The sequence below is a fragment of the Populus alba genome, chromosome 3, assembly GCF_005239225.2.
Source record: "Populus alba chromosome 3, ASM523922v2, whole genome shotgun sequence".
Classification (NCBI taxonomy): Eukaryota; Viridiplantae; Streptophyta; class Magnoliopsida; order Malpighiales; family Salicaceae; genus Populus; species Populus alba.
Genome location: NC_133286.1, coordinates 10,284,095 through 10,307,835, shown reverse-complemented (window position 1 = coordinate 10,307,835; position 23,741 = coordinate 10,284,095). Strand labels below are relative to the sequence as shown.

At 35.2% G+C, this 23,741-nt stretch overlaps 2 protein-coding genes across 11 annotated transcripts; both read right to left on the bottom strand.

The window, feature by feature from the left end:
• Positions 1 to 4,402: 4,402 nt before the first annotated feature.
• Positions 4,403 to 13,244, bottom strand: LOC118038079 (uncharacterized). 7 transcript variants are annotated; one of them, XM_035044363.2, is made up of 10 exons: positions 12,784 to 13,244; positions 11,356 to 11,399; positions 10,291 to 10,559; positions 8,221 to 8,786; positions 7,264 to 7,603; positions 6,480 to 6,759; positions 6,212 to 6,304; positions 5,450 to 5,896; positions 4,981 to 5,318; positions 4,403 to 4,777 (listed from the first exon to the last, which is right to left on the bottom strand). In XM_035044363.2, exons 1-9 carry the CDS (start codon positions 13,004 to 13,006, stop codon positions 4,983 to 4,985), a joined length of 2,598 nt encoding a protein of 865 aa, XP_034900254.1. In that variant the 5' UTR covers positions 13,007 to 13,244; the 3' UTR covers positions 4,403 to 4,777; positions 4,981 to 4,982. The 7 variants fall into 7 exon arrangements, with proteins under 7 accessions (XP_034900254.1, XP_034900255.1, XP_034900257.1 ...); XM_035044364.2 differs by lacking the exon at positions 4,403 to 4,777 and having other exon boundaries at positions 4,858 to 5,318; XM_035044366.2 differs by lacking the exon at positions 4,403 to 4,777 and having other exon boundaries at positions 4,858 to 5,318; positions 6,480 to 6,744.
• A 3,737-nt stretch (positions 13,245 to 16,981) lies between these two features.
• Positions 16,982 to 22,479, bottom strand: LOC118038077 (protein Brevis radix-like 2). Of its 4 annotated transcripts, none has more exons than XM_073407810.1 (6): positions 22,284 to 22,479; positions 21,822 to 21,977; positions 20,148 to 20,524; positions 18,687 to 18,822; positions 18,005 to 18,396; positions 16,982 to 17,406 (listed from the first exon to the last, which is right to left on the bottom strand). In XM_073407810.1, the coding sequence occupies exons 2-6, from the start codon at positions 21,954 to 21,956 to the stop codon at positions 17,322 to 17,324; spliced, it is 1,125 nt and encodes a 374-aa protein (XP_073263911.1). In that variant the 5' UTR covers positions 21,957 to 21,977; positions 22,284 to 22,479; the 3' UTR covers positions 16,982 to 17,321. The 4 variants fall into 4 exon arrangements, with proteins under 4 accessions (XP_073263911.1, XP_034900251.1, XP_073263912.1 ...); XM_035044360.2 differs by lacking the exon at positions 22,284 to 22,479 and adding an exon at positions 22,062 to 22,266; XM_073407811.1 differs by lacking the exons at positions 21,822 to 21,977; positions 22,284 to 22,479 and adding an exon at positions 21,363 to 21,383.
• Positions 22,480 to 23,741: the final 1,262 nt, after the last annotated feature.

Here is a 23,741-nt window from a genome sequence, read left to right as displayed (position 1 = left end):
CTAGCACATAATCAGTTAATTTGTCCAAATGCATGTAAATTTCCTTTAAGGAGTTTCTCTTGTTTTTTTTTGTTTTTAGTTTTTAGCAGATTAGTGGTATTTCATCCTATTGTTTGATGGAAGAGAAGATCACAAAAGTGAACTGAATACTTGCGTACTGGTTTTAAGCTATTAATATAGAAAACATTTCATGGTAATCAAGAAATAACTATATTATTATCCTATTAATTGCTTCTTATACTTATCTTGAAAAACAATAAACACAAAAAAAAAAAAAAAGGATGAAACATGTAACCTGCTAAAAATAATAAGAAATTTTTATCCTGTAGTTGTATTTATTTTTTCTCTAAAATAAATCTAGAAATTAACTAATAAAATATCACTAATTATTTTTGTGTACCATAAAATTTTTCATTTAGACTAAAATTGTTGGACCTCATGTTAATCAAGAATATTGTTTCATGTTGCTTGATTATTTGGTCCCTCAAATCCTGAATCACAGAACTAGTCAAGTGGAAATTTCTATGATGAATTTGATTTTAAAAGGGTGCCCTACTGCCTAGCATCCACCTCTCTCCACCGTTCAATCCTCTGTGCTTAGAATTTAGAAATCATCCTGATGAAGGACCATGTATGTTTCATCATTTTTTGTGATTTCCATTTCAACAATGGGTCACCCAACCCTAGCTACAATCAAGACCCTCTGCCACTCTGCTAAAGAAGATGTGATTTCATCATGGAAAGCTTTAAAATCTAAACGAATTAAGTTTTTTTCCCCACCAAGGATCATGACCATGCGTATTGAATTCATAAATGCATGCCTACTTAATATATAGTTTTTTTCCCACCATTTTTCTTGTATAAAAGAAGTTGACTTCATAAACCAAATTGGGACTGCTAGGACAGCACCTTCTCGCTGTTCATTAACCACAAAAAATAAAAAGCTAAAATTAGCATCAATTCAAATTTCTTTTTAGTTTCAATACACAGCTTCTCATACTCATGCTTATTTCAGTCTTCTTGGTGGATTAATTTATACTTGCTTCTCAGCCTAATAATATTACGTACAAGATTCCATATATATATATATATATATATATATATATATATATATAGGGCAAAACGAAAAACACTGTTACAATAGGTATTATTATACAAATACTATTACTTTAAAAAAATATGGGGGCAAATGTATAAAGAAATGGGCGAATTCAAAGTCCCAAGATTGTTTAGGAATATCATTATGAATTTTTCGGAAGATTAAGGGGATTGCCTCCCTTCTCTTTTCATTAGTCCCGCCTCTATCACACACATAAACAACCTTAAAATGTAATTATTTTGCCTTGTCGTTATATGTGTTCATGTGCACGTGCAATATATAATCCTTATCCCATTGCCGAAAGAAGACGAGTTGCTTCATGGTAAAAGGGGGAAGCCGAGACAAAAATTGTAGCAGGCAGAGGCAGCCCATCAGATTGATCAGATCTTCGCACGAGTGGCAGTAACTATCCACTCGAGATTTTCCATTGCGAAGAAATATTGCGATGAAATCATGAGGGAGGAGAAGAGAGGGCCGCCCACTAGCAGCAGCTCGAGATTGACTCAAGATCTGCCCGGTCGGACACCACCACAATTCTTTTCCCACTTGAATAATTTACCTTTCGATCTCACTCTAGAACGAGAGAGAGAGAGAGAGAGAGGCATTATCTTGTGATAACATCAGTAAAACAAGTTACCCCACATTAATTCTTCAACAAGTTGCAGATCAAATCTCAGTGACGTTCATAGGAAGAATAAATAACTCCATTATATATATATATATATATACACGCATAGTTCATCTATTCAACTAACCTAACTTGCAGTACAGCTCGAACCCATATTTATACTCGATCTACAGATTCGATTCTTGATATGAATATTGCCCTTCTTTCTTTCCTGATGACATCATATATATATAGTTGGTGTCGGTGCCATGCATGCTGGTGTGAAGGCTCAACCTAAGTAGTTAAGATATATAACTTGTAAAGTAACATTGCAGAGATCGAGTTGGAATTTGATTTCAGATTGAGGTTATCGTCTCATTGAAGATGCAGAACACGAGAGACAAATAAAGGAAGGTCCTTCCATGCATATGCCTGGGTGCTTGTAGACAAATAAAGGATGAGCATGAAACATGTAAAGTGGCGATCCCGAGGAACAAAAGGAAGGAGATCCCGCATTAAAGAGAGCAGCCTCGAATAATACAGATACCCACATATCATATCCTCCTAGCCTCATCATGAGATGGTGAAAATCATCTTAATTATTACTCTTCAAAAGTCTCTCCAGGTCTCCGACCTCCGAGGTGTAAAAACACTCAAGTATATGAAAATATAACAGAAGTAAAATAAAATAAATCTAGTTAGAGAGGGATTAATGGGCTTCCTAGGAATGGGCTTAGCAGTTGGGTCGAGGCCTATTTTCTATCTTTGAAGTTTTTCTCCTCTTTGATTTAAATTTAAATTCAATAAAAAAAAAAAAAAAAGATGAAACAACATCTTAATGAAGGATTTTTTAAACTCAAATCGGGTCTTGAAAATTTTTAATTAAAATTCATTGAAATCAATTAATTAAAAATATATTTGGGATATTATTTAATAAAGCATAATTCAATTTTTAATTAATTTTTTTAATAAGATTATAATATATTTTTCTAATATTAATAAGCACTTTTTTGTAAAACTATTCATGATATTTTTTGTTTTAGATTTTATTCAATCACTTTATTTTACGTGTCTATTTTTGTTCAAATATAATTAGATCATAAACTTGATTTCAAAAACAAAGTTTTATTTTATTTTACTTTACTTTTATTTTATTTTATTTTCATATACTTGTGATGTTTTTAAAGTGTTTTGTCATATCTAGTATATTACATCTTGAAGGTCGGATACCTCAAGAGACTTCTCGCATGGCAATTATATATTCTTACAAGCACATGAATTGTTAGTATGATATCCATGTTTTTTACCATTACTTATCTCTTATCAACCTGTTTTTTTAATGGACGCTTATCTTTCTCACCAATAGCAGTGGCACCAACCCTTTAAGTATAACATCTACATAGCTTTACATACACAATATAGGTATTGTTCTCCGTCATTATTTCATATGGTATCTGCAACTCCATACTCCAAAATATAATTTCATATGATCGAGATGTATAAATATCTTAAATCATTAGTAACAAGACACAAGTCCACAAGAATGTCACAATACAATGCCACACATAACAACATACACTCTCATGTGTTCTTTTTCTCATTGTTATATTTCTCTTCTTACAATTTAATGATTTAAGTATCAGATGATCCTCTATCCTGATATGAAACTTATTTTTGTGTATATATATATATATATATATATATATATATATATATAATAGCTAAGCCTAGACACTTTAGCCTTAAAGTACTTGTGAAAAAACTCAAATCTCATCTAAAGTTTTTTACTTCATTAAAATTTCTTTCATCAAACATAATTCGTTATCACCAAAAATGACTTATTTTATTGTTAAAATATGATCAACCATCAATTTTCTCTATTCTTCATTATTTTTATGGCAACTCTCCCTCTCAACTCTCAAATCAATGAATTGAAAAATAACAAAATGAAGTTTTGAACTAGAACAAAAATTAAAAAGAAAAAAAAAACCAAAATAGAAAATGAAACAATTTAGAAGGCAAAATTTTTCAAAAATGTGTGATTTGAACATTAAAAAAAAAAAAAAAAACTTTGGGTTAGACATGTCATATTTGGTCCCTCAATTTTCAAAATTTTTAAAGCAACAAGATCAATTTTTTTTATAAAAAAAATTGAACATCAATCAAATATTATGATATTTCTTTGAGACCTCAAGAGCCTTCTAGCAAGCTAATCAAAATAATTTTGTAGGCCCAAATTGAAAATAGCAATGTACAAGGATAAAATTAAACAAAAAGTTTGGTGACTGAAATTAAAAAAAAAAAAGTTCAAAGGACTATAAAAATACAAAGCATTGTGCCAATAAACAGTGCTTTGTTAAGGGATCTATAATGATTTTCCTATGGGATTTAGTTTTTTTTTTTTTCTTAATCTGAAATATATAAACTCTTGAACATGAGTTTCATTTTATTATGGTTGTTATTAACTATGGCCTTACGGTGAAGATTCAATAATTTCTCTTCTTTCTGGTGAGGGAAATGAAGTTACTGAGAAGGAAGATTTGGTAGAAAACATATTCGAAAAACAAAATATTAAATTGAGTATACCTCACTAGGTTTATTAACAAAGAGAGAGTAAAAGCTGGTAATAAAATATGAAACTACAAGGGTTATTTAAGTTTTTTTTTTTTTTTTTTTTTTCATTGAAGAGGGGCTAAACAATTCATTTCTGAAAACTATGAAGACTAATTTATAATTAACTCCAGCAAATTTGGAGACCCAAAATTGGGTTTTCAAACAACAATCAACCACAAAACAAAGGCTTTCTCAACCAATACGGACGGTTAGGATCACAAACTTGGAGCACTTGGAAAGTTGGAAGTTAGAAGAAAAGCACTGCTACAAGAAAAATGACAATCAATTATGGACCTCGTTTACAAGCAGACCAATCGGGTTGACTTGCAAGAACATACAATGGGGTTTAACACTAGAAGCCACCCATCGACGTATCCACCAGTATACAATTTATGAAACATTTTTTTATTACCATATTTGCCTCCATATGTATCATCGACTCAATGTGCATGGTTTGTCTACAATATGGGAAGCAGAATCAACATAATTAGGACCACAAAAAAAAAAAAAAAAAAAAAAAAAAAAAAAAAAAGGAAGATGCCTGAAAATGGAGCTTTGATTGCATTAAATAAAAGAAGATAAAAAGGTTTATACATTTCACAAGGAAAAATAAATTTCTATAACTACTTGAATCCCTTATGGGGTTTGATTTGACATTTACCTTCAGAAGTTTGTTGTCCAGTTGAGATGGCCTAACTGAGGTTGCTGATAAGCACCCACTTGTGCCCCGGGAGCAGATGGGGCAACCCCAACTCCAACATTGTTGCCCATAACAGGACCCAAATGGTGCGGACTTGCCATGGCAGTTGGCTGTGGAGGTGGATACAAGCCTGGGAATTGCATGTGAGAAGATTGTGCTGCAGCCGCGCTGAAGGAGGCATGGCCAGTGTGGGATGGCAAATACGCAGTATGTGTTTGCCCAGGGATGTTATAGTACGGAGACGATTGCAAGCCTGGAAGATCCCTTGGGTTCTGAATCCAAATTTCAGATGACTCAGCCTGCAACAGCAAATGTAAAAAAGGCAATCAACAAAGAGGTGATGGACAGACCAATTCATGTAATTACTCAGTTAGCCATAAAAGTAACCAAATGTAAAGTCAGATTGTCATTACCGACAAAGAACTTTTACCTGTGGGTTGGGAACATAAATGTTTCCATCTTTGTACTTCATCCGAGATGGGTCTTCAAGACCTGCTGCACTTCCAACCACACCAGGAGCATTTATAGCATACCCACTTGGACTTGTAAAATTTCCAAAACCAGCAGGATTGCTGCTAGGAACTGGTTTATAGTGCTGGATTCCATACTTGAGGCCATTTGCATTAAGATGGGAACCACCTCCGGGCATCAGCATGTAACTGTTTCCATTTGATGGATGTGGGTATGCAGGGTTGCTAGAGTAGCCAGGCATGGGCATTGGTGGAACATAAACAGGAGAGATGAACTGACGATATGGCATGATATTTGTGAAAGGTGAGACGTGAACTTGGGGGTACATTTGAGCCATTGGAGGCTGCTGTTGCATTGTGGGCATTGTTGATGTAGGAATGTGGTTGCCTGAATGGGCGGTTAAGGCCTGAAGTCATAAGGTAATGAAAATTAATTGATGCCATACTTCCATATAATGTAACTTAGTGACTAAAAAGGGAAGTTTTCTTCAAAGCACAATTGCTTTCCCAAGTGTTAGTCTATAAGGAGTGACAATTTGCACCACCACATATGCTACATAATTATGCAGAACCAAACTGACAACTGCTATTTACCCATTCACATCAATAAATAAGGAAACTGGGTTTGTGCACATTTGCAAGCATGCAAGTTAATATGCAATGATGATTTAGAGGAGCATGCTACCTTGCACATCTAAAAGTATTGTAGCAGGTAAATTTACCTCGCGTGGAGATGGTTGGCCTTGTCCTTGTACCGTTTCATCAATTGGGGGTCGGAAGTATGATATATCATAGCCAGTCTGGGGATCATATGCCTGCTTGCACACAATCACATCAGAATGCTAAAAAAAAGGTATGGAAAAGACCATGCAATGAAAACTGCTTTTTTTTATTATTTCAAATAAAAGCTGTCACCACTCTAAAGCAACTTGCTAGGCATTAATTTTAAGCTGGTGTATAACGTTTCATTAATCCAAGGAGTGAACTCACCGAAAAGCTTGGTAACTCAGGATGATCTTGCTGTTGTTGTGACTCTGAAGGAGCATAGGATGGACTGCTGTTTCGAACCAAACCAATATCAGCATAATTATCCAAGTCTGGAGGACTTGATGACTCCTCAGGCAATTGATGTTCGGAAGCTAAACCAGCTTCTGGAGAATCAGACTCAGAATTTCTTGCTTGATCGTCTAGCAACTCAATCTGCTTGCCACCAGGTGCATCTTCACTGGAAGACTCCGGACAAGATACTGGTAAACTGCCATCACATTTACTATTTCATGTTTAGCACAAATTAGAGCACTGAACTTGGCATAGCATTTTTCATGTTAACTATGTTCAATCAACTGCTTTTAATATGTAATTTTCTACAGCTTTTTCAACACACTCCCCTTTTCTTTTCTTTATTTGTCCTTTTAATTTCTACTTGAAAACTCCTATATTTACTCTTCCAGTGATAGGATACTTGTACTGATGCTATTACATTACTACATTTACCCTAATTATTATTTATCAGCAATATTTCTGACTTTGTTTGCTTAAATTTATTTAACTGCAACAGGAAGATACCAATTTATGGACACCAGCCCTAAAGGAACAATAACAATAGCGAGTGTTCAGAGCAAATGACCTTACCACCATTCACATTGATAGACAGTATGGAACTCATCTGAAGACTGTTGTATGGAAACAACAACATTCCAAAGCTTTCCCAATTCAGATATCTTAATTTGCAAAACCTCTAGGTGTAAAAGATTGTGCAAAATAGAAAACTGACCTGATGGCAGATTCCCTGTTTGATGCTTCTGAAATTCCTACTTCTTGAAATCCAGGTGTAGAATTCCTGGAAGGATCGAATTCCACTCCAAAACTGCCAAAGGTCAGCTTGCACCTATCACTCTCAGGGACTCGAATATGTTGTGCTATGATTACATTCTGATTTTCATGAATGTTTACTCGTGAAAACTTGTCCTGCATATTAGCTGCATTCAATTCCATGCTCTTAGAATTATCTGTGGGAGGCGAACTGGATTTTGTTGGTGTTCCAATAACTCCAGGGCTAGTAATACTTGGTTTCTGGCTCGACTTTGGTTTCCACTCTTTATTATGCTGTGAAGCTGCACAAAATTTTTTGGTTAAATAATTCCCATAAATTTCAGAAAAATAAGCAGAGCAGTCCAGTCATTGCAAGTTTTCATTAATGTTCCTCGTACTTATAGGTGTACAAACTACAGAAAGAAGCTAATAACTCAAAACTAAAATTAAAAAGCTGGAGAATTTTCATTCATTAAAGTTAATAATGAAATATGATAGAATGAGATTAAGCACAGCGGAAATTAACAGTTAATATCAAAACCCTATTAGGCCATTTATATCAATTTTCAAGTACGAAGCCCCTTTGCAGCAAAGGAGTATCACTACACTCCAGAATCTGGACGACATTCAATGCTCAATAATCTAAACCCTTGAAGAAATAGCATCATTAAAGCCCAGTTGTGATGTAACACATGCCGTAATAATAGTACTTATGTTCATATAGAAATCACGCCATAATAACAACCATGAGTGGGAAGATTAATGTAAATAACGAGTGCTTTTCAGATGTCAAAAAAAAAAACCAGGAATGGATGATTCAAAGCAGAAAAGGTCATCACAGACTATTGCTATCGAAACAGCAGCAAGAAAAATTTAAAGGACAGTTATCTAAGAAAAGAGCTTATGGAAGATGTAAAACCTTTTGGATGACCCACAGTTTGTTGATGAGGCAGGCTGTTATACTGGTTGTGCAAGAATGATCTGTTAACAGGAACGCTGGGCATTGATTCAATAGCAGCAGTTTGACTGGCTTGATCGGTATTAGATATTGCAGTTAAAGGATGAAATGATTCTGAGAATGAATTACTTGATGATAAATCTTTGATAGCATTTTCAGACTGCCGGCGACCACCCACCACCCCAACCTCACGCTTAATCGCCCCAACAACACCAGATGATCTAGAATCAGGAGATGGCACATGCACAGGATCTGTCGAGGAGGAGTACACCCCAACAACAGAATTGCTTGAAGCTAGTGATGCATCATGTTGTTGAGAATTATTGGGTTTCACCACTTGTGCCCGTGAAGTAGTAGCATTAGAAACTGTAGATCGCTTTTCCTCTGATACCACTTTCCTATCACCAACCCTTGACTTAGCATCTCTGTTGTATCTAGGTTCAGGATCAGTAGGCCCATAAGAAGTTTGAGATGAACTTTGTGCATTAGAAGGCTTTAAGTTGTTGTTTGAAATTCCTGTTGAACTGCTAAAAGAAAAATAAGGACCTTGTTCAATTCCTTAAAAATAGTCAATTGGATTTTCAACTGAAAGTAAATAATGATTCAATAGCAAATAACATAGGAACGATCACTTGTATGATGCAAAGCAAAACCACAGTGGAATTCCTTCATTGCTTATTTTTTCAGTAAAAGTTGATATTCAACTCTTTAATAATAGTCACCAGGTTCCCTTTTGTTTTCTACTGTGCCTTCTAAGTTATAGCCCTAGTAACCAAAGATTTTCTCAAAATAATAACTTTCAAGGTGGAAACTAAATGGAGAAATAATATATCATTCAAAGGATACCCAAAAATCCTCTATTCTCTCAATTTCTTTTTTCCTTTCCACCATATCTCATTGAAAGTCCTATTTACCCAGGCTCCGTTAAGTTTGCAAAAGAAATACCCCAGTGGAAATTAAGGGTTTCTTCATTATCTACAATGCACTGTTTAAAACCAGAATAATTGTTAATTGAATTCCAGAAACTCCAAAAGATTAGCCTCCCTTCTCCTACTATAAGTGTTCTTAAAAGAGACTAGCTGTGCTAAAGCACCAATAGCTCTTGGAACCTAGGGGCACCAAGAACAGGTACACGCTTTACATGAAAATAAAATTAGCCTATCAGCTCAAATTTGAAAAAATAAAATAAAATAAAATAAAACCCCTCAGTTTTGTCTAGGAAAAAAATGTGGACAGAAAGGGGGGAAAGGAGTGAGGTGAGAGAAAGTGAAGGAACTGAACAAAAGAGAGAGAATATTTTCCCAAAGAAACAAAAACAGAGAATTTATCTTTTTCTCACCTAATTAACTGAAGAGGTCTGCACTGTAGGTGCTCAAGGGCCACCTCATGTAAGCCTACGTAAAAGCACCTACCCTGGGAGCTTAGAAACACATTGACTTTGAGGCTTTTTAGCACTATTCCTTATCAGCTAAAGTTGTGGGTTGGGAAAGCTAGTAATTTGGCATGATTGCATGTGTGCTTTCAGGTTGGTGAAAACACACATAATATAACAGTAACACTAACTGCATTAACAGAACCCTGCATTCTCGGATGACACCCAATGCTTTTAATGCTCGTTGCCTTTCTTTTTCCAAAAAAATACATGTAAAATTTAACATGTATCCTAGTTATGTAGCAGCTACTTATTTTAACCGTAAAAGTGAAACTTATAAGCTATAACTAAGTTCACAATGTCACTTCATGACCATTGCTAGTAGAATGGAAGCTCTCAAGCTGAGGACTGTGGTTTACCAAGGCCATGATCATATCAAATCTGTCTTAGTTCAGAAGCTTGAATGTTTATGTGATAAATATAAACAAAATGATTTTGCACCAGCAAAGATTGCTAGGGTTTGTGAAAATAATTACCAGACTAGCATTTTGCACTCGGGCATAATAGGGCCACCAAGAACGACAGTCAGGGTAAGGAGATGAAAACAAACAGAAAAACAATGGCATTCAAAGTTTGTGAAAGAACCTTAAAAGGCATACCCTTTTTCTGTAACAAATCCACTGCCTTTCTCCTTTGCTGATGTTGAACCTTGTGGCAAAGCAGGCTTTGGTTCTCTATTTGCATTTTGATTAACTCTGTTGTCTCTCACGACACGGAATTCTCTGTTGACTCCTCTATTACCAATCAAATCAGTTCTAGTATGGCCTCCTCGTCGAGCATAGCGATCCAAAAATGTGCGGGGTCTCATCCCTTGACCAAAATTCTCAGGTTGTTTTCTTGAATCCACAGAACCCCTGTAACTCATACTCTGGGGCCACAAGCATGTAAACTCGTGAGTAAAATGTTAGATCGGTGCAAGCATTGACACGTAAATTAATGCAATAACAGTAAAACAAAACACTTAAACTTCAATTTGAAACAGGATTGTATACCTTTTAATCAAAGACCTTAATCCATGTAAATTATGTTCAATCTTAGCAGCTGTTCACCCGAATGTATTTAAGAATTTTTGACAGAAGAAAAATTAATTAATTGTGATGCAAGAGACCATAGATACGAGAATTATGAGAGCACATTCTCCGAACAACAAAACTCACGATATGACATATCAAAACAAAAGAGACTTCAACTCCCTCTGAATGTTTGAAATTGCAAATTGAATTGGATATAAGATTTCCTTGAATCCTGTATTGCATAATTAATTAAGAGGTACTAGAGACAAATTCCTTAAATGTGAACAGTTGCAAATTCTTATATGGCATGGTCTAATAAGTTCATATAGGACTAATTGAACATAATAATAATAAAGCAGAAAATTTCAATCTGAAAACACAGAAAATAATGTAATGTCAGATGTTAATTCCAAAACTCTAATGAATTTATAGAATCAAATGTCTAGCAATCAATGATGATGGAAATTATGTGAGAAGAATTTAACAGATCAGCACTTTCCAAATGTTAAGCATAAAGCATATTGTGTGACTCCACTACAATAAGTAATAATTCATGAATGAGATTACATTAGCAATAGCATAAATATCAATTGGGAAAAATGATCAAGACAACAGGACAGCATTCAATTAGGAAAGATCACAAAATCATACCTCTTTCTTCTTATCTCTTTTTCTCTTCACCTCATGAAACGGATCTGATAAGAAAATCAAATAAAATTCACTTGAATAAGAGGGTTATACAACTAACACATCAAAATTAAATACAATTTCAAAAATGACCAAACCAAAAAGGTAGCCAACACAAGTTAGAGAGGGAAAAATCACAGCACACAAAGATACCATCTGATAGGACTAATAAGAAGGTTCAAGAAACACAGATTTCTATTTCCAACAAGCTAAGATGTTTTCTAAAAGAAGTCATGGGTAGTTACAGCCATCTTCCTAACCTCCCTAAAACTCAAGTGATATCCACACACATCATTGAAGAGAATCAGCTTAATAACCAACCAACTTACCTAACTTCCATGACAGGGACCATAAGCAAATGAACATGGCTCAGTGATGATGCACCACAGACCAAGCATGATGAACTATTATGAACCTTTGAGCAGTCTACATTAAAGTAACTGAAAATATGGATGGCCGATAATCAATGACACAATGATACTCAAGACGGACATATTTCATCCAATGCTTTGACAAAAGTATGAACTAAACATGCCAATCACATTAAAATAATGTTCCAGAAAATGCACATCAATAGAACTATAATTTTGGCATTCTCACACTGACAGCATTCTCACATCATAGAACAATCTGGTGATGACTTCTACTACATATAACAATTATCATTAACCTCCAAATCAATATTATAAGAAAACAATTTTACTTCAATAACATATGCGTAATCTAATAACCATTACCTCTTACCTCGCCCTTTTACTCTCACCAAACAAAGAAAAATCATATACCTCGGATGGTCTTTTCACCCCCTTCTATAGTTCCCCTCCCTTCCTTTCCAATCTAAAACCCCAAACACACCTTAAAAATTTACTCTTGACCCTAGTACAACGCAATTCCAATGGACCAAGATAACAAGAAGAAAAAAATACTTTCGAGAGGTCATTAGTTTTTCAAGTCCTAGCACATTGACAACTGCACACTCACTTCTATAATAAAACATCAACAGAAAGCACCTAATACCCACTACTCAAAACACATCACAAACAAAGCACACAAAAACGCAGCAAAACTAAACATAACGTCGTGACAGTGAAAAACCCAATAGAGGCCATCAATTTTCAACTTCCAGACTGGAAAACAACACAGAAAAAAAAAAAGCCCATTACTCATAAAACAAGCCAAAAACGCCAGAACCAAAGCCAAAAAGAATTAACTTGTATTTAAAACTAAAACCCTTAGAACATGGAAAAAAAAAAAAAAAAAAAACACCATTCTTTAGCATATGCCCGTTATTTTCCAACTTGCAAAGTCTAAATACTTCTCACAGGAAACACGCACGCACAACAACCATCAGTCAACACAGCAAAAAATGAATAAATAAAAAAAAACGCAGACCTTGATTGAGCAGTTTTTGAACGGTCTCATTAGGATCCATGTTGGTCTCTTTAAGGACCATATAAATATCAGCATCAGAGAAATTTCCCACAATTTCTTTAATCGATTGTATAATTTTCCTCACTCTCGCTGACAGTGTATGCTGCTGCTGTCGTCCACTACCAGCACTACCACCGCCAGTAACGGCAGAAGTAGCATCAGTTGTAGCAACAATTTCTCCCATGTCTCTCGATAATCAAATAAGAAAACTAAAATAGCAGTAATCAGAAATGATTTGGGTATAATAATAATAGTAGTAGTAATAAAGATAGAGATATAGGGAGAGGTTAGGATTAGGGTTTTGGGGGTTTTTTTATTAATTTATTGAAGGGGAGGGGAAAAGAAAGGGAAAGAGAAAGGGGCTTTGGAAGAAGAAAAGGGTTGGGCTGGGACTTGGGAGGGTTTTGTTTATGAGTTTTGCTTTAATTGGAACGAGGGTTTTTGAAAATCTATTGTATCCATCTCCCTCTGCTGTCCCTTTCTTGTCATCCCGGATTTGCCCCTTTTTTTTACTTTATTTCCATGTTTGCTCTTTTGTTTTTCTTTTTTTGAAGTTTTTTTTTCTTCCTTTTTCTTCAAATGAAAAGGCTAATATGCGTGCTTTCAATTTTGATGTCTAAACTTTACTAATCCTGTCAATTCGGTGCATCATTGTGTTTTTTTCTTCCTTTTCAACCAAATTCCATATTGTTTAGAATTCAACAACGTGGTTTTGGATGCTCGCCAGATAATTGTTTCGTAGTTGGTGCAGATTAACTTGTTTGTAATGTTGTTAACTAGCCATCTCACACATGATTTATTACGGATTAAGTTTGCTAATATTTCAAAATATTCAAGTGGTGAAGTAAGGTTTATGGATTGGATAATTGATTAATTTATTAGTTTTAGCAATCTAATTTATTTATTTTTTAGTCAAGGTCGTTAGGAGCTTTATACCTGGTGTTTGAGTAGGTCATGATGACTAGTGGTTGGTACCTACAAAAAATTCTCTTTTAACAAATTTAATGATTCTCAAATGTTTAAATAAATATTTTTAGAAAGAAAAAATGCAATGGTATTTTAAAAAGACAGTATCTAAAAATATATATGCTAAAAATATTAAAAATTAATTGAAATCTAAATCTTACGCTCAAATGATTCATGGGGCATTTATAACCATGAATCTTTTCATTTTGATGAGAGGAGGAATTGAAAAGTAATTTCCTTCTGGTAATATCAATGAGTGATAAATACCTCATAAAAACCATTAATAAAAAATAAATATCTCTTACACGTCATTAATATTGGTGGAATTGTGGTAAGTCCTTAAAAGACTTGTATACACTTACAAGTGTTTGAGATATGACCTTAAGATTTTATGTTAAGGATTACACGAATAAATAAATGAAGTATTGTGGCCAAATATGCAGCCTAGAAAGGTCATTAATTATATATCTATTTGGGTTTGGCATGATGTTCAGCATAGAGATGTTGCGTCTAGCAGCTTACTTGACCCCATGTGCATATACTTAGATATGATAGCTCACCAAAGATGCATATATTTGAATTCAGATGTGTGGGTGTGGTGAACTAATAGACCCGACAATTTTAGGCTCATCAAGTAGTTATTTATAATGATATTGAATTATCACCCTATCTTTAAGCTTTTTTAAACATGGATTCAAGCAAACATAATATATATATATATATATATATATATATATAAACACTGATCCATCAAGGTTAAAAGATTTTTTAATGAAAAAAATATATGGGCATTGTTAATGTATTTTCCCATATCATACAAAAAATTAATATCAAACTAAAATAGTGATACTTAGTAACTCCCCGAGTATTGTGTATTAAATACCCAAAGATTTGAAAAGTTATTAGCTTTAATGAGAATCATTTTACATGAGAATTGTATGTCCCATTAATAAGAGATTTTTTATCGTCTTTGTGAGATTTACTTGTCCCTTGTAGAATTATTGGGATTCATTATAGCTTGGTGGCTCATTTTTATTAAAAAAGATGTTATTCTAGAAACAAGATGATGACATGTATTCAATGTAATATTTGAGTAGATTTTTAGAGATCTCAGATGACATGAAAAGACATTCATTCAACACTAAAGGTGAAAAGTTATTTCTTTTACAAGCTTCCATTTTTTACTCTTTGTAACTTTTGTAAATTAGTTTTGTTGAAAAATCCCTAAACTAGTTTTACCTTAACATGAGAAGAAAATATCTTTCTAGGTATTTTCCACCGAAAACTTTTTTTTCTTTTTCTTCTAAAATCATCAATGACTCCAAAAGAATCAAATTTGTTCTTAAAAATAGGGATACAATCACAGCCTCAGGTAAGGAGTTCATGTTCTAATCTAAAGCTAAAAGAAGTAGCAGGGCATAGAGATCCATCAAACTAGACCTCAAAATTAGAGGTGAAACCTTGTTTTCCACCTCTAGTAAGGGAGGTAGTAGTTCTCTATATCAAAAAAGTTCTTTTTTTGTTATTATTAAGGAACTTCTAAGGAAATAAAGGTTGTCTTAGGCCGTTAAGAATGGTGCTCGTAACATATTTGGTTCAAACGACATAGCATTTATTAATAGTCGGTAGCTAAAAGAGTACATGGCTCAAATGTCTACTAGGGCCAAGCGTATAAGCCAACTGACCTCTTTTTTTCATGCATGTGTTGGGGTGTTCTTCACCTGAAACATCAGATTCTAAAAGTAAAAGAGCTCCTTGCTATCAAGAAAGAAGTTTAGAGCTTTCGAGTGGGGCTGGAGACTGAGGAATTCTTTTAGGGAATTTCAAGAATTTTTTAGAGAATTTACAACTTTGTCCGAGATAGTTGGGGCAAAGTCTCTCTTGTCCTGTCTACATTTTCATCACATTATATTGTTACAGCATGTTTTGATGATTCGTGAATGCATATGATATCTATATAAATCTCTATTGCCGGTAAAACCCCACGGGCATGCTTGCTGTCCACGAGTTTCATGATGCATTTATATATTTGTCAATTGTCATGAAAAATATACTTTCTCCACACGTAGTCATTGTGTGTGTATACAATTCTAATTATTTTTACGTATTTTTTTCTTCTTCTGAAAGTACACAAGTACACGTAAAAGTGGAAAAGAAAACAAGATTGGTTGTTTTTATAGATCATAATTTTAAATATTGTATTATGCCAAAGTGGATAAAGAATCCAATAACAAAACTTGCATCAATCACATTGTTTGTTGAAAAAGGTCATGTCTAAATGGGATTTGTGTTCATCTTGATCATGAACACTGACTTTGAACATAGACAGACTAAATGTTCAGGTCTTAAACTAATTTATGCAAAGATTAATGGCAGTATCAGATACTTCGAGGAGGGGCATTGGATACAACGAAGAGTCGATCGGGAAAATTTTTGTTGGAGGTGCACAGTACATAACAACTCTAGTTGGGAAACCAGCGTATCCCTATTCTTTTTTCAAGAAATAACCACAGGTATCCTTTTTCCCTTTTCTTTTATTTGTTTTTAAAACATATCCCTGAATTATTTTCTCGGCGGTGCTGGCTATGTTGATGGGGTCAAACAGGCTCTCTTGTTTTTCCCAGTCAAGTTGGCTATGAACTAACAGCATGCAGTTCGGAGGGCATTTGCCAGCTTGATTCTGAGAAAGAGCTCGCCGGCCCTTGCTTGCTTGTTGGGGTTCCTCTTGAGAAATTTCGAATCATCTTAATCCTATTTTCTTCAACAAACAGATGATTATGTAAAAAACAAAGCTTGTTATTGAATGGGTGCAACTTAATCCTCTAATAGACACTCACTCCTATGCAGGAGAAGAAAAGACTCTTGAGAGCTCGGCTACAGAGCAATTCTTCGACTAGGGAAATTTGGACGAAATGGAAATCATAATTAAATCATTTTCAAAAACAATCAAAGAAAGCGAGAGTAGGAAAGATTCAAGTTTCTATAGTTGTTCCGAGTAATCAAGCAAAATATTTAACTCATTGAAAACAAAATATGAGAAGCATATGCGTATGACAGACAGGGAGATGCCAAAATTTTGTATATGTAGCAGCAATTAACATTACCACTGGGGTTAAATTATGAACAACGACTCCTATCTTCAAGAGAGAATGTTAAAATGATTAGACCATGTTAAATTATGAACCAAATAAAAGAAATGAAAAACAATATGCTATATGTAGCATAACCTAATAGTTCAACATTATCCAACCAGAGGAAAAGGAATAGACAGAAAGAGAAGAATCAAGAAGTTTTTAAGCAAAACATGGAACTGGGCGAACAAGCTTTATCTATTCAGCCCGCAAGATCAATAGAATGCTTAACCTGTGTTAGTTAAAGGTAACACACATTTTCCAAGCGCCACCATCTTATCTGTTTGTTAATCTACAAGTACTGTTCTTGTATCCTGGCTCATCTACAAGTACTGTTCGTGTATCCTCGCTCGGTTCTCCTCCCACAACAACCTTGCACGCGTTTCTCCAAGCGCCACCATCTCATCTGTACAAGTACTGTTCGTGTATCCTGGCTCGGTTCTCCTCCCACCACAACCTTGCACGTGTTTCTCCAAATTTTTCTCGGCTGCATCAAGAATGTAAGAGAGAAAAAACACATCCATTACACATGATTGTGATCATTAATTTAAGCAAAAAGTAAATATCAATGCCTATATTGTTGTTTTGTACACGGGTAATGGAAAATTGGAATAAGAGAACCCAGATCATTGAAAATTGGAAATATACAACCCTGCCCATTTAACAGTATGTTATCAGTCAAAACAGTTTCATCACAAATCTCAAGCCCAAAATCCACCTTGGTTTCTAGATCATCCATGAGAAATAGTTATGGCTCCATGGCAATTCTTTGCAGGCAACTAAGATTATCTAGACCACTATGATAGATGGCATGAGCTTATGGTGCAAGAAGGATTTGGCTCGTTCCTTGACTGGAACTGAGAGGTTCAAACTATATTTTATAGGTCCAAAAATCTTCTAAAATCTAATTATAAGCCCCATCTACCGTGAATTGCCATGTTTAGCTGTTGTTCTAGCCCAGCAAAAGCAGGTGCTAGACAAGTCAGCTCCGTCAGCAAACATCTTGAGTAGTTTATTTGTCCAAATAACTAAAATCATGAGCAGTTTCAATTCCATCTATCTCTAAATTATTCAGACCCACTGACCTGAACCTGACACGTCTAAGCTCCCTGGTGCCACCTGGCAGTGCTCTGATAGTGATGTATACCCCTGGTTCATCCTGTTCAACCCATTCAGTCTCCATATCACTTGCATTACTGATGGAAAGTTCTTCTGAGCGATCTGACTCTCTTGACATACTAGTCCTCACAGAACCATCTACTGATGATGTCTCCGTTTTAGCCCCAGCAATGCTAGAGAGCTTTGGTGTTGAAGCAAGACCAGCTGACTCATAATATTGGTGAGATTGCATTGTGTGGTGGTCAAGTGAATCTGATGACGAATAACCCATTCCTGTTGGATGGTGGAAATTGCTTGGGCGTTCTTTGCCCAGTGGAGGAGTCGTGGGACTGTCTTTGGCTGATTCAGGCTTTGAGCTCTGCAAAAGGAGAAGGGTAAAATTAAACAATAAAACTAGCTCCATTATCAATGCCAGTTTTGTGAAGTACAATGAAGTAACTCTGAGCTCTAAAAAACACCGACATCCTGTATTACATTAAATCATTCAAAACCTAAAAGAGAATTAAGGACTTTAACAGTGCTCTTCAACAGTATAGCAAGATTCATGCTGATTACAATAGAGAAGAAAATGATTCATTCCAAGCAAGATCAAGCATTTCCTATCCCTAACCAAATGTTGCTAAACTTCAAAATTTAATTCACACTCACCTCATCTTCAGATCTTGGTGGAGTTGGAAGTGGGACTGATTGGTGATTGAACTGTCGAACATTGTATAATTCCATGACCTTGTCATAGTTCTCAGCCCACCATCTTTGAGCTTGCCATTTATTGAACATTTCACGACTGATCAAAACATCAAAATGTTAAAATGATGGAAAAGGACCTGTCAACATCTATAAAACCTAAGCAAAACGTTGGAGAAGGACGAATCATCCAGTTTTTTCTGGTATTAAAACTTTAAGGCAGTTGGTTATTGATGGTTACTCAACTAAAAGATTCGCACTGCTATCATATGAGGGAAGCTAGTTTATCTTGATAGCAAGACACGCAACCATTGAAGGAAAGGCTTGACGGAGGAGGGGAAATGCGGTAACATCATATATTATTTATTACTTGTAAAGAAAACAACAACAACAAAAATCATGAACAATTGAGAACATCACAAACATGAAATGTTGCATAACTCTAATCAGGTTGGCATGAAACATCAATCTTGTTGTATGTGAACAAAACTGTATATGTTAAGAAACCCAATTAAAGAAACACCAAGGAAAAAAAAATCAACATAAAAGTAGCATCGCTTTCGTTACAAGAAACAGATGGGTTATTACTCATTTCATTCAACATTTCAAACTACAAGTAAACTAGTGTAAATTCAGATTGAGATTAAGTGAGATAATTTCTGGCACAAACACACTGCAGCGGCTCTTATAAATAAGTAGTTTGGCCACAGATTTCTCAGCAAAGCATTCTCAAGATCAAGAACTGCACAAGCCAGGTTCATGAAACATGAAAATACTTGTAAGCGCCAAGGTATATTATACAGCTGTAATTTGCACGTGCATGAATAACATTGTATTTGTCTATATGTAACAATGACAATCTGCTAATTTGAAATTCAATGATCATAAGAGGATTAGAAAAGGTTCTTATTGTGTTTCAATTGCCAAAGAAATTATAGCTTAAGCAGAGAACCAACCAAAAAGAGTGAAAGAAATGAAATATTTCTCTTTAGTGGGAAATTTTGCTTATTCAAGCCTTCTAGAGCTGTAAGCAATATTCCTCGTCAACTCTTAATTGTTAGATAGAGGGCGATCACTAAACTAACCCATCAAAACATCTTCTCCAGAAAATTTACAAGTTAAAACACGAAACATCGCTCATAACTCTTCAAAGTTCTCATTTTCCCTTTTCTTTTCTATCTTTCCATTTCTCATTGGCAAGATAGGAGATGATGAATGATTCCAAGTGCAGATAGTGAAGCATAAGCTGTTCTTGATTCCAAAAGAGAATAAGAAGAAGCGGGCAAGCAAAGTATAATGCATCTACCGTGTAATTGTGTTGTGGATGGTTATTTTCTTTAGGCAATGCAATTTTCCCAGTATATTACATTCAGGACATAGAACATAGTGGGCACTCATACCCACGTGCACATAGACACGTCTTACCTGAATCGAATTCGCTTCAGATCATTACCGCCATCAGCCAATGAAACAAAAGTGATGAGCACACCAGGCTCAACTTGCGCAACCCACTCCTTAGGCTCATCTTCCTCCATAAAAACCACCGACTCCGTCCGCCCACTAACTGAAGCAGGTGTGCCTTCGCCACTCGATAGCCCTTTTAGTCTTGCCTCCGAATCTTTCCCCCACTTTCTCGGGGTCGAATTGGAACTTCCTGCTCTACGATACAAGCAGTGGAACCTCGCTGAGTCTGAGGCAGCATCAGACTCAGCAAAGTTCCTGTTATTGTTATGGCTCGAGGATCCTGAACATGGCTTGCAGTTTCTATATGCTCCTGAGGCCTTTACAGCCATGTCCTTTATCTACAACAATAACAAAAACAACCCTTTATCACTTTGCAATAAAACAGAGACAAAAAAACACTAACACGGTCTTTGTTAGGAGGGATTGAGTGTATTTTTCTTTTGACAAGAAATATAAGGATTCAAGGAAGGATTGGATGGATCCTTCTACTTTCATTTTATAATTTTCAATGCTTTCAATTTGGACAGATTGATTCTTACCCTTCCCCTTCTTTGTTAACTGAACAACTAGAGGAATGGTAAACCATCCATCCTTTCTCTTCCCTTCCCCTTCTCCCAATCCACCCTCCCTGACAAACAGACCCAATTCCGGTTCAATTCTATTCATCCACCTTCTGTCCCAAAAATCTAGAAAAATGAATTCAAGAAAAGCCATATTGGTGCTCATGGTTCCAATCTTGATTCAATCACGCACTACAACTTTTTTTTTTTTTTCAAAAACAAATTTGAAAGAAGTACTGCTGTGACATACGCCAGTAATATCAGACCCACATCACACAGTAACTAATTCCAGTTCTTCTTTCACCGTTTTGGTTTCAGCTCAAGCGGTCTCCAAGGGCCCGGTCGAAAACCTAGGCCCGAGTAGAACGAAAAGAAAAGATCGGAGTCGTTCACAGGAAAAGCGAAGACCGAAAATGCCTACTCCCCTGTTAGGGCTATCCAAAAGCAATCACCCAAGACAAGGATAAAGACAGATGAACAAGACCATGCGGATAAAAGAAGGGTTGTGTGATTAGATTTTCACTTGATCTGGAAGACCAGTCTAAGAGACTGGCCTTTCTTAGTTACTCTCACCAGAGAGAGAAGGGGATCCAGGGGAAGTCGAAAGACAACTTACAGGCTTTTCCTCAAAGCTCACAGCTAGTCCTCCTCTTTTAATATAATTCCCAGGGGGGGGGGGGTTTAAAAGGTAAGGAATAACAAGGTCAACCTAAGCTCAGTCGAATTATTACCCTCCTCCAAAGGACAGGGAAAGAAGAAATAAAGGCAAAGAAAATTTTGGGTTCTGCAGAAACTAGACAAAAACTAAAAAACAAAAGAACAATCATTAGTTTTTTTTTTTTTTTTTTGTATTTTCACTCAACCTATAAATTAAAAGTTGAAAAAGAAAATGAAACATGACCCCTCAAATCCAGCTTGTTAAAACAAGAAGTATAATTCAGCTTTTTCCTTACTATATGCTTCGGTGCTTTCTGGGCTTTAGCTCCAAAAAAAATGAAAATAAAATTTAAATCCTTGACTCTATTACAGCAACCCAAGAGAAGATAGAAAGGTGAATGAAGCAGAGCAAGCATACTTGAGCTGTGAGTGTCTTCATGGCGTGCTTAGTCCCAAGCGTCTCAAAAGCAGCAGCAGCAACATCCTCTTCTCTGTCTCTCGGCGGCGAATATCTGTTGTTTAGTCGCTTTGAACACGCAATACAAGTCAACATCCTCTCTCGGTTTCTCTATACCTACAACCCAATAACACAGATCAGAGGCGCTTGAGCATAAGAAAACAAAATGAGCTACATATTCCATCCATAATCAATGCTTACAGGGAGAAAAGGGAGAGTTTGAGTTGCAGATGGGGTTCGGTCTATTTGAGATCCCACGGATTGTCGTAATGGGTCTATTTAATTGGCAACATAAATGTCAGGAAAGAGAGAGGACAAGTGACCGTTAATGGAGGAATGAGAGGGTGGCTTTGAAGCTATTCGTTAAAAATCATTATAATAAATATAAAGATAAAAGGGGCTCCTTTCTTTAAAAATACTTACTCCTCACAGCACTACACTGCCAGTTAGAATGAGTAACAGCTAAGAAATACCAAGACAAAGAGAGAAAGAAAGAAAAAACAACACCCTCTCTCTCTCTCTCTCTCTCTCTCTCTCCCCGGCCAAAAAGCATATTCTCTTCTCTTGAACGTGCAAGTGGGTAATCCGAGGAGCTGAGAGTTGAAAAGGTGAAAAATGAAACTATTGTTTTGATTCCGGGAGGCTTTAGACGAGGTCAGGGAATCAGTGTGTTGGAGACGCAAGGGGAGGCTGCGTGTGTGAGTGGACGCGTCCGTGGGTGAGCGGCGCGAGCTTTTGTTTTTGCGTGTTATATTCGTTTGGGTTTTTGGATGTTTCGTTTCTTTTTCTTTTTTTACCGCTTGTAAAGAGCTGTGTAGCTATTAATTTTTAAGAAGTTTGTTATTTAAAAGTATTTTAAAATAATTTTTTATTATTTTTAACATCAAAATGATTTAAAATTATTTAAAATTTAAATTTAAAATAAAAAATAATAATTTTTTTTAAAAAAATACTTTTAAAATATAAACATATTAGTTTGTTTAGGTTTGTCACACCTAAAAAGAGGAACAATATTTTATGAAAATTTTAAAAAAAAATTATTTAAAATTAATTTTTTTTATGTTTTTGGAATTATTTTAATTTTAATATATTTTTTAAAAAATAATACTTTAAAAAATAATTATAGCATACTTTAATTGTAAATACCCCTAAAAAATAAAAGTAAAGAAAAAGACACTCCATGCCTCTCATCTATTTTAGTAGTACTTTGGTTATTCTACTTTATCCTTATTTTAATGATTGCTACTCATCTTTTCTACTTTTCAGCTTTTGTCTGTTTAGCTTCCGATCTTCACTTTCAAGGCTACCACGGGCACGGTAGATTAAAGTTGTACCGTGTTTAGCATCGTGTTGAACCCTTTATGAAAGATTTTATTTTTTATTTTAAATTAATTATTTTTATGTTTTAAAATTATTTTGATATATTAATATATATAAAAAATTAATCTTGTGATGCCACTCGAGTAAAAAGTCCAAGTAAACCAAAAAAAAAGCCAAGAGTAATCGGACCTGAGACAGGGAATTCCCCGGAGATTATTTATTTTGTTGTATTATTATACAACACTGTCACAGTTTATCAAAAAAAGGGGCATCGGGATTAATGGTAAAAGCTTGGGACCAAGAGGTTTGCTCCTTCTATGGTCTTAGGTTCGAGCCCTAAGTTACTCATATGATGGTCACTTGAGGCTTACATGATCGTTAACTTCAGGTCCGTGGGATTAGTCGAGTTGCACGCAAGCTGACCCGAACACCCACGTTAAACTGGAAAAAAAAAAAAAAAAAAAGGCCTCAGCTCAGCTTAAAATAGCGTACAAGCATAACCTTCGAGCGTATGTATGCACATTTATTAAATATTCAATGACTAATTTAGAGAAGATGTTT